Here is an 11,913-nt window from a genome sequence, read left to right as displayed (position 1 = left end):
ATACATTTGTGTGACGCTGTAGTATGGATCGAGCAGAGCGTTCATTTACAAAATAAAACGCAAAAAGTAAAAATATGGAGATACAAGGTTTCTGCCCGACAGCAACGATATATATATTTTTTTAATTTGATTGGAGGATGAACCCCTTGAGATATATCATCTCGTCTTCCAGGGGGTCCTCAGGCACAACTCGCAATATATTATTATTGTTATTTTTTGGTTCGAAAATCCAGTAATCTGCCCAGCCCTATAATGCTGAGTCATAATACCCCTGGTATACTAGACCTGGTCATCTCTTTATGACTTCATAGCTCATCGCTTGATGACGCTGTGACAAACAGGAGGACATTCACGGGTAGGGACTCGTCTCCTTCTGGTCCTCGTGGACAGGTCAGAGCCGGTGCAGGAACCTGTGGTCAAGGGTCAAAACGTCTCCTTCGCAGATCCTGCCAAACCTTAACGAATGGCATGCGGTTCTCCCAGATCAACTCTCGACCAAACGCAACGTACCACATGCCAAACAGCGCTCCTCCCAGATGAGCGCCGTGATCACAGCCATCCCATTCCCATCCCATTAACACCCCCAGTGTGTCATAGGCAATGCAGAACTTCAGATGGTTGCCATCAATCAAGGGCATCTCGGCCCCAACAACAGCCAAAACGGTCATGATGGCCCCCGACGCTCCCAGAGAAGAAGAAAACCACCCTCTCGCCGTTGTAACCCCGTAGCTGGCAAGGTCAGAGATCACACCTGCAGACAAGTAGACGGCCATGAACTGTTCTCTGCCCAGGATGTCGACAGCAGGGGTGCAGAGACACCACAGAGCAAACATGTTAAGAGCCAGGTGTAACACATCGCGGTGGCTGAACGCAGACAGCAGCATGGGACTATACAGCATCTCAGATGCAGGGTTAGATGTGAAGTATCTGTCCATGGTGGGTCGTAGAGAAGGAACTCGCCAACAGCACCACACCAGCACGTTGGCGGCTATGATCCCAGTGGCGGTCCGCTGGCCTTCGCTCAAACTATTCCACCGCCGGTCGATCGCTCTGCGGAGGCATCCTCGCCTGTCTGCTGTCGACCGGTCAAAGTAGGTCTGGACTCGAGACTTCAGGGACTTGTCCTGCCGGGTCGACTCGTACCGCCAGATGGCGGCTGCACAGAACGAACAGCCTGTAAACCCTACAGTGAAGACCAGTGATCTGACCAGTGGTCCGACACATCCTCTCCAGGCCATGCTTGTCCACCTCCTCACGTTCTGCCCACGTAACCCCAATGGGGATCATAGACTTCAGGTGGCCAGCATGTGATGTCTGTAATCTATGATGTCAGTGGTCTATGATGTCAGTGGTCTATGATGTCAGTGGTCTATGACGTGTGTATGACGTATGACTCTGAATGCATGTTGGGAGGGTCATCCCGATCGGCACCTATTGACTTCCTATTGACTTAAAACAGCATCCTATTGCCTTAAAACATTGTCTATTGCTGCCCTCGCCAGCGGTTTCGAGCGTTCTAACTAACCTTTGAACAATCATAGAATATTATTTTTCACAACGATCCACCCAGCGATCGCCTCAAAAGACGTAGGGGGGTCTCGGAGAATCGGGGGGGAAAAGCTTTACATGCATGTATTTCTCAAACATCTGAAACAGTGCATGATGTACTTTATGGAAAGCAGAAAAAATCTTAAGTACGCCATTAATTTACCTAAACGTATGAATCATAATTCTGAGTGACTTTCCCCACAGTATCATCAGCACAGTCTGGCTGCTGTTAAATGACATCTAACCCATTAAGGCCGGGGAAGCATCTGTGTGTCATTTTTCAGATTTCTTTGGCTATTCAAAAATAGCAGATATGCAAGCTCTACAAATGTCTTCTAAATCCTAACAGTTTTTTGAAAAAAAATGTTGCTATAATATGTTCTCAAACCTTTTCATAATTGTCAAGGACCCCCCACCCATCTAAAATGATTTGGTTCCATGGACCCCCCCCCCCAAGAAGTGTTAGCAAATGTTAGCTTTAAAACAATATATATAATAATATATATTCACAGATTCTCCAAACAATTTCAAAAATAGCAGATCTAGAAGCGTGTAAAATAATGCTTTTTGTTTTTTTGGCTCAAATCTAAAAATGACGCAGATGCGTTCCCGGTCTTAAAGGCTTAAGAGAACGGCAAATTAGGGATAAAACACGTTAGCCTTTGATGAGACATATAACTACCATCTCATCGCTGTCAGGTAGAAACCTTGTATGTCCAAAACATTTTTTCAGGAAGAGTGAAAAAGAGCAAAATGTTATAACTTGCCGTGGTTTTGTCGGCTTCGAGGACGCTATTGTTAAATGAGTTTCGGTTTGTTTCCAGTGGGAAGTGAGCGCACAGATGTAAATCCCACCCACTACATTTGATTGAGTAAAGCGCGGCCTGCTTCCTGATCTGAACGCCGAAAGGGTGTGATTTGTTCTTAGGCTTTTCACTGCAATCGGACACTGCATTCATGATTTGAGGCATTTTGTTCAAAAAATGTGTTTTGCAAAATTAGACCTGCTGTAACAGGTCAATGTGAAAAGGGTGGAGTTCCTCGGCCTAATCGAAATGTGCGTGTGAAATTTCACGGAAATCGCAAGCTGCGTTCATGATTTTTGAAAACGGACCAATCCTGCAAACTTTGGAAGCCAATCTTAGGCAATCAGGATGTAATATGGGAAATCGGATAGATCCGTGTTGATCACATGACTATAGAGATACTGTGTACCGATTTGTGTGATGTTTGGACAAAAGTAGTATCAATGAATATGTTTTGCACAAATCGGCCTCCTGGTGGCGCTATAACAGGCCAATCTGCAACACTTGGGCCAGAGGTTCTGACTTGGCATCCAGGGAGTGTGTGTGCACAGTTTCGCAGCGGCCGGGCCAACGGTGCCGGAGATTAGGTGGTAACGGACGGACAGGACACATGGACACACACACGGACGGACGGACAGGGGGTAAAACATACTCTCTCGCCATGCCTTTCGGCCTAGCGGAGACTAAAATAGTGCTAATAGACTTAAGCTTAGTTGCAGGTAACCACATTCCACATAACTGCTGCAGAGTTTAAAAAAATAGTTATTTCCCATACAGCTTTTCAATCTACATGGTATACTTTTACCAACTAAATGACAGCCATCCAGTTTATTCTCAGCTTCATCTTCACCTTTGTGTGCGTGCGTGCGAGTGTGCGTGCGAGTGAGCGTGCGTGCGTGAGCTATTACTGTAGATCTGCCATTTTCGGGTTTCACTAAAATAGGGATGCTATGATATATAGGGCTTTCATTGGTACATATACCGTATAGTGCTCAGTATGTAAACACTAGCATTTCAATTTCATGAGTTCTAGAAATTGACAAACCTTGACATTTTATTCTATTTTTCCTCCTCTGAGCATTGATGTGTTCTTTTCCCACTCCAAAACATCGGGCTGTTGGTTTTGTCCCATGGCTTTCATTCCGTTTCCTTGTTGTTCTCTATGTTTATTTCCCTGTTTTTTGCTCTTGTGGCCATTTTTGCATTAAACAATTTTCTTTCCAATGAGGCTACGGTCCCGTTGAGATCTTTTTTTTATTGTCAAAGTCATATTAAAAAATAAAGAAAAAATAAATAAATACATAAATGTGAGAAGTAGCTCAGGGCTGTTTGATTTTCTCTCATCCAATATTGAATTCTCCACTCTAGCCCATTCAGACCTGGAACGCATCTGTGTCGCTTTAGATTACTTTGGCTATTCAAAAATAGCAGATCTATAAGCTCATAGCGCGGCACCGAGTGCCGCGCTATGAGCTTGTAGATCTGCTATTTCTGAAAAATCTTGAAAAAAAATGTTTATATTTTTTTCCAAAAACTGTTAGGATTTAGATTTTTTTTAAGAATCACCTCAGGTCTTAATGGGCTAGGCTTCACTCAGAGGGAGCTGGCTTTTTTCCTCTGCTGTGCTCTTTTCAAAAAGGAAAATTCGAATTCAATTATATGTTTTTTCACTAAATCATGCACTAACCTGAGCAACGGTAAACGGTTATAAAGTCAGGGAGGACAGCAGTGGGCATGTTTCAATTAGAAGCACTCGCATAATTAGAACGTAACCCTGTGTTTTTGACTGGAAATCAACAGTAGATGTCTTTAAACCCATTAAGACCTTCTGACTTCTAAATGCAAAAACACATTTCTGAAAAAGCTATGAGCGGTGCTCAAAACTTTTTCACGTCAAGGACCCCTAAAATTATATGTATTTATCCGCCGACCCCCATCTAAAAAGGTTTTGTTCCAGGGACCTCCAGAAGCAAAGATTAATTTGAGGTAAAAATGTTTGCAAAAAACAGATGTATATACATTTATCGTATCCTATATTAAAATTGCCTAGAGGGTCAACCGACGGTGGACGGGTGGACAAAAATAGCAGATCTACAAGCTCATAGGGCGGCACGAAGTGACACGACGATTAATGGTTAAAGTATTTAAAATCTAACATAACACAGATGCTTTCCCAGTTTTAATGGGTTAACTTATTAAATTAAATTGCTGGTAGACAGACAGACAGACAGACAGACAGACAGACAGACAGACAGACAGACAGACAGACAGACAGACAGACAGACAGACAGATTGACTTAGGTGAACATTGGGCAAACAAAAAATAATTGGTAAAGACTGGTGAACACTTGGCAAACATTCGGCAAGGATATAGTAGCAAATCTATAAGCCTACATGTTGTGAACTTGTAGATCGGCAATCCTCACTATGTTACACATGTAGGATTTAGGTTATTTGCAGTGGTGGAACAAGTACTCAAATGTGTTACTTAAGTAAAAGTATCGATACTGCAATGTAGAAGTAGTTTGTTACAAGTAAAAGTCAGAAATTCTAAATGCACTTGAGTAAAAGAGCAAAAGTATTGGTATGAAAATGTACTTAAAGCAACAACAGTAAAAGTAGTGAAATGTTTGAAAATAGACGATCTACAAGCTCACAACGCGTCGCATCGCGACGCGTTGTGAGCTTGTAGATCGGCTATTTTCAAATAGCCTATGTATAAAATAGGGCTAAAGTGGTTAATGTATGTTTTATAATGTAATAATTTATATCTGCAAAGCAACTAGTAACTAGTTTTCAAATAATTGTAGTGGAGTAAAAGAACAATATTTGCCTCTGAGATGTAGTGGAGTAGAAGTAAAAGTACTCACGATTGGAAATACTCCAGTTAAGTAAAAGTACCTCAAAATTGTACTTGAGTACATGTACTTAGTTACTTTACACCTCTGGTTATGTGTATATAGGATGGTTAAGAGTTAAAGGAACACTTGAGGATTTTACAGCAGAGATCCAGATCCCAGAGATGTTATCAAACAGGGGGGTCCCCGTGGTCTAATGCATATCAAACCAAGGGGTCCATGAAATTAAGAAAGAGGTTGAGAATCCACTGCTGTGTGTAAGAGACACACATTCTCAGTGGCACCAAAAAACTTGAAGTTTCCCATAAAATGTGGATTTGAATAAAACTCTCACCAATGAGGGACATTTAGCTGCCGTACAAATGGATTTGGTTTTCAGATTTGTCTGCAGGGCTTTCTCTGTGTACTGTGTGTGTGTGTGTGTGTGTGTGTGTGTGTGTGTGTGTGTGTGTGTGTGTGTGTGTGTGTGTGTGTGTGTGTGTGTGTGTGTGTGTGTGTGTGTGTGTGTGTGTGCGCGCGTCAGACTTGAAGCTTTTAAGCCGCGCGGAAGCCAAGAGAACAGGCAGAACCCGGAGGTGACAGCTCCGTTTGAAACCACTTCACTCACAACTTAACCCATTTAGACCGGGAACGCATCTGTGTAACCACTTAAACCATTATGTTATACTTTGGGCTATTCAAAAATAGCAGATCTACAAGCTCATAGCGCGGCACCGAGTGCCGCGCTATGAGCTTGTAGATCTGCTATTTTTTGAAAAATCGTGCACATTTTTGCAAAGCTTTAAATACATATATTTTGAAAGTGAAACAAATCTTTGCTTCTGGGGGGTCCCTCGAACAACACATTTTGAGATGGGGGTCCGAGGCCAAATACATATCATTTTGGGGGTCCTTGACATGAAAAAGGTTCAGAACCAATGATTATAGCAACATAAGTTTTTTCAAAAAACTGTTAGGATTTAGACGACATTAAGTAGAATCCCCAGAAGCAAAGATTTTAGTTTAAAATGTTCGCTTTAAAAAACAATATATATATATATTGAAAGATTTGCACACATTTTCACGATTTGAAAGAAAATAGCCAAAGAAATCTAAAAATGACACAGAATGCGTTCCCAGATTGAATGGGTTAAGGATCACCTCCCGCCCTGCTGCCAACCATAACAATAACAATTGCAACAAATGTAGGTGATCCTTTGTTATGAGCACACTTGCACCCGACAAAGGCACCTCACATTGTGGCAGCTGTTATTGTATATATTTTTAGTTTAGTTTTTACTGATAATTCTACCATTATTGTATTCAATACAATTCAATAAAATGTATTGCTTCTCTTTGCTATTTTCAGTGGTGGAAAGTAACTAAGTACATTTACTTAAGTACTGTACTTAAGTACAATTTCCAGGTATTTGTACTTTACTTGAGTATTTACAATTTCCAATACGTTTACTTCTACTCCACTACATCTCAGAGGCAAATATTGTACTTTTACTCCACTACAATTATTTGAAAACTTGAGTTACTAGTTACTTTGCAGATAGAAGTTATGATATTACAAAACACACATTAACCACTTTAGCCCTATTTTATACATAGGCTATTTGAAAATAGCAGATCTACAAGCTCACAACGCGTCGCTTTGCGACGCGTTGTGAGCTTGTAGATCGGCTATTTTCAAACATTTTTGTACTTTTACTTTTGGTACTTTAAGTACATTTTGAAGCCAATATTTCTGTACTTTTACTCAAGTAAATGTTTAATTCCGGACTTTTACTTAGAGTATTTCTACATTGCAGTATTGATACTTTTCTTAAGTACAAAATGTGAGTACTTTTTCCACCACTGGCTATTTTGTGATTTTGGGTTCGAAGAGTCAAATTCCAATGGCTTTATATGTGTTATAATGGGACGTGACAATAAAGAATCTATCTTGTGTTCACGTCACCACCATCATCACGCTAAACATCAACATCCCACAGAAAACACTTCTCTGCTCGGATCTACCGTGACTTGAATTGACTTGACATCCTTCACTGATGTTATAATATGCACAAAACATACGACTGCACTTGACATGTCAAAAGGATATAGACACAAGAGCGAGAACGTGTTTCCATTGCGGCACTTTGGTGTAAGTGTGTGTGTGTGTGTGTGTGTGTGTGTGTGTGTGTGTGTGTGTGTGTGTGTGTGTGTGTGTGTGTGTGTGTGTGTGTGTGTGTGTGTGTGTGTGTGTGTGTGTCAGTGGTGGAAAAAGTACTCACATTTTATTGCTTAAGTAAAAGTATCAATTCTGCAATGTAGAAATATTCTGTTACAAGTAAAAGTCCGGAATTCAAAATGTACTTGAGTAAAAGTATAAAAGTATTGGTATGAAAATATACTTAAGTACTAAAAGTAAAAGTACTCATTATGCAAAATGTCTCCTTTCACAAGTTTCCAAATGTATAAAATCCTTTGAGAATAGCAGATCTACAAGCTCACAATGCGACGCATTGTGAGATGTGTGTGTGTGTGTGTGTGTGTGTGTGTGTGTGTGTGTGTGTGTGTGTGTGTGAGATGTGTGTGTGTGAGGTGTGTGTGTGTGTGTGTGTGTGTGTGTGTGTGTGTGTGTGTGTGTGTGTGTGTGTGTGTGTGTGTGTGTGTGTGTGTGTGTGTGTGTGTGTGTGTGTGTGTGTGTGTGTGTGTGTGTGTGTGTGTGTGTGTGTGTGTGTGTGTGTGTGTGTGTGTGTGTGTGTGTGTGTGTGTGTGTGTGTGTGTGTGTGTGTGTGTGTGTGTGTGTGTGTGTGTGTGCGTGCGTGCGCGCGCGCGCGCGCGTGCGCGCGTGCGTGTGCATGCATGTACCACATGTGGCGGTTGCAAAGGGATAATAATCAAATACAAATGATGCATATTTAGTCAAAAACTGGTTAGTATAACCAAAGAGACCGTGCAAGTGATCTCCCCGCAGACAGTTTTCAAAATATGAAAACGATAACAATATGGAAAATATGGAACCTGCTGCAGCATGACTAAATTACGGTTATAATTACGTCCAGCTACCGTTCAGCCAGCTCTTTAGGGAGAACTTAAAGGTAACAATAGTGCTAATAGACTTTGCTAGCTTTGCTAGGAAACACATTCCACTTAACCCATTAAAACCGGGAACGCATCTGTGTTTAACCACTTTAACCATTATTTTATACTTTGGCTTTTTCAAAAAATAGCAGATCTACAAGCTCATAGCGCGGCACCGAGTGCCGCGCTATGAGCTTGTAGATCTGCTATTTTTGAAAAATCTTGAAGATGTGTGCAACACCTTGAATATAATACATTTTGTGTACAAGTGATTTTTTTTTACTCAAATCTTTGCTTCTGGGGGGGTCCCTGGAACGACATATATTGAGATGGGGGTCCGCGGCCAAATACATATCATTTTGGGGGTCCTTTGTTTGGGAACCACTATCATTATAGCAACATATGTTTTTTTCAAAAAAACATATGTTGAGATTTGTAACTGAGATTTGTAGAATCCCCAGAAGCAAAGATTTGAGTTAAAAAGGTTCACTAAAAAATATTTATATATGTAAAGATTAGCAAAAATGTTCACGATAACGAGCTTGTACTGTATATCTGCTATTTTTGAATAGCCAAATAAATCAAAAAATGACACACAGATGCGTCCTCTGTCTTATTGGGTTAACTGTCTGCTGCAGAGTATTAAAAAAAAGTTCTTTCCCCATGCAGCTTTTGAACACATGGTACAAAGTCAGTGGAGATTCATCTAGGAAAATGGCTGTGTACATCACTAGCCTTATAGAAGAATAATTGCAAAGATATTTGGGTACAATATTGTTTACAATCCTGTGAACCATATTACATTTAAATGTATGATACTCTCTCCTCCACAACGAGGCTAATAAACTTATCTTTGGAGAAGATGTTGTTCTGGGATAGAGTTTAAAGGATCAACATAACTAATTTACTTTGAGAGGTCTGCAAGCTCCCCAATATTTCTAGAGCACTTTATTCATAAAAGTGGATATATTCTTTCAAGGAGAACTTTACTCTTTGATTAACGTTTTTGAGATAACATTCAGTGCCAAAAACTCTCTCAAGATAGTATGTTGTCCAATATTCAGCCTAACTAATTAACTGCTTCCTTGGCTGCAACTTCAAAGCCGCCTACAGTACCATACCACTCTGAACCCAGGAGACCTTTACAGTTTTGCATTAGACCCAAAGAGTATCGACTCCAAGATTACCTGATAACCAGGGTGCTGCCTGAAGGCATAAAGGCCTTAAAAACAAAGCTCCAGACATCCCAAAACAAACTGGTCAGGCTACTGCTTGGCCTTACACATCTACAACTCATTTAACCCCTGCTCATTATGCTAGGGTGGGATGTCTCAGGGTAGTGGACAGAGTACAGCAACTTGCCTGGTCTACAACACCACAAAGTCACCCATGTGCCTGTCAAAATACTTCAAAAAACGTCAATGACGTCCACTATCACAACACCAGCTCCACTAATCACGTTCAACCCAGATTTGGCTCAAACAAGGGGACGAGGAGTGTAAATCCCTACTCTCCTGTAAAACCGCCCTAAAAGAGCACTTATAGGTGGCTGCAATTTGAAACTGGCCCCTGTAAAAAGTCAATGCCTATATATACATATATATGGTATGTTTATATATGATATAATATCATACATATAATAATATTTGCATAGTATTGTATATTTGTCGGTCATTAAATGTTTCGATTAATTGAGTACAACGACCCCAATGGAAACAAGCCATAGGCTTTCTTGGGTTTAAAATCCTCTTAGCAGACCTTGTATTGAACTGTACTTTGTGCTTCTTTCTTTTTTTGCAAACGGCTAATAAAGTATTCAATCGATGCTGATGTTCTGGAGTTCTAAACTAAGTAACTTCTCTACCTCTGATTTGTCATGATGAGAGACTATAGGAGAGCTGAAGCATCGGCAAAAAGGAACAGGTGACAATCACATGGCTCACTTCATGTCATTAAATAAAGATAAAAGAGGACTTAAACTGCTCCTTTGAGGGACCTCACATCTTAGTTGTGGTGAGGACATATTACGGTGCCCTTCACATCCCTTACATCAAGGGTTCCCCAAACCTTTCTGGCCGTGACACCTCAAAATAATCACATTTGAACTGGGCTGGAGCAGCACTGGAATCACCCATGAACACTCTAAGAAGTAAGGGACAGATGGATCACCGCGCCAAAAAATCTGGCTCCCATCCGCTCCCATTCTATCTCCTTACAAAAAAAACCCCTCTGTATCTCCTTAACTTTTTACAGTGGGCAAAACGAGTCATTCTCGATGCGCGATCGCTCCGCACTGGTGACTCGCATGAGACATGTTGTTGTTCCAGGCTTTAGCCAGGACCATCCATTGCTGTGCACGCATGCATTGTTTACGTGCGTGCATGCTCGCTGCGGAGTCCACAGCTCTAAACAGCGCAGCGTTGCAGACGGTGAGATTTCTGGCACCGAACGTAATCTGTTATTATAAAATTCGGGCACCCGATGTGTTAAGAGCAACATTAAGGGAACACAAAATATAATATTTTTTCTTAACCTGAATCCTATCGTTTTATTTTGACGAGGACTTATTTCTGACATAACACTTGTTCTGTGTGACCAGCTGTCGCTCTCAAAGTCACTGTAAAAATCTCTGTTATGTAAAAACGCGTCAAACACATTGGAAGCAGGCGAGCGGCGGATAAAACGCATCAACGTTTTCCCTCTCACCATGTCGCCGCAGCGCTGAAGAACAGAGAGGCCACCACAGCTTGTAGAATCACATAAATGCACGAGAAGAACACTTGTATGTGCTTACAGATTGTCACATTATTTGCCCAAATAGCCTTGTATAACATGCAGGGAGGAAAAAGGAGGTCGCGCTGAATAATGTCTTACACAACCACAATCATCATGAAATATTAAACAATGTATTCCACATCTCAGATGGAAATGTATCGTCTCTTTCGGGGTGGAAAACCTCATATGTCCAAACACATATGTTACTTTTCAGGATTCAAATAAAAAAAAATAGCATGAAGCAGCAGATCTACAAGCTCAAAATGCATTATTTTGATGATTTTGTGTGACGCTGTAGTACGATCAAGTATTCAGTCCGGGAAAGTATCTGTGTCATTTTAGATTTATTTGCCTATTCAAACATCGCAGATCTACAAGCTCATAGCGCGGCACCGAGTGCCGCGCTATGAGCTTGTAGATCTGCTATTTTTTGGAAAAATCGTGAAAACGTGTGCAAATCTTTGAATATATATTTATATATATATATTTTTAAAGCCAACATTTGTAACTCAAATCTTAGCATCTGGGGGGTCCCTGGAACAAAAATACATCATTTTGGGGGTCCTTGACATGAAAAAGTTTGAGAACCACTGATATTATTATAGTAACATAGATTCTTTAAAAAAAAACGGTTACTTAGGATTTAGAAGACGAGAAGCAAAGATTTCAGTTACAAATGTTCACTTAAAAAAAAAAGAAAAAAATTAATAGGTTCATTTAATTTGCGAAAAAAACAAAAAGGTTATTCACTTTTTTCTTTTTTGTAAATTAAAGGTATGGTAAGTGATATTTTTTGGGTAAAATATGTTTTATTTTGGTTAAAAAGGTTAAAGTACTATAGTCTGATAGTAATCATTGCTACAGAGCGTTTG

At 40.5% G+C, this 11,913-nt stretch overlaps 1 protein-coding gene across 1 annotated transcript; it reads right to left on the bottom strand.

Annotated features, from left to right (window-relative positions):
* Positions 1-416: 416 nt before the first annotated feature.
* On the bottom strand, positions 417-1,238 carry LOC311062994 (presenilin-associated rhomboid-like protein, mitochondrial; the record flags this gene model as incomplete). The annotated part of the gene is made up of 1 exon (XM_084082212.1): positions 417-1,238. The coding sequence occupies one exon, from the start codon at positions 1,236-1,238 to the stop codon at positions 417-419; it is 822 nt and encodes a 273-aa protein (XP_083938338.1).
* Between the last annotated feature and the right edge of the window lie 10,675 nt (positions 1,239-11,913).

Source organism: Gymnoscopelus microlampas (genome assembly GCF_963454915.1).
Source record: "Gymnoscopelus microlampas genome assembly, chromosome: 16".
Classification (NCBI taxonomy): domain Eukaryota; kingdom Metazoa; phylum Chordata; class Actinopteri; order Myctophiformes; family Myctophidae; genus Gymnoscopelus; species Gymnoscopelus microlampas.
The sequence above is the reverse complement of the archived record's forward strand: the minus strand, read 5'-3'. Positions and strand labels throughout refer to the sequence as shown.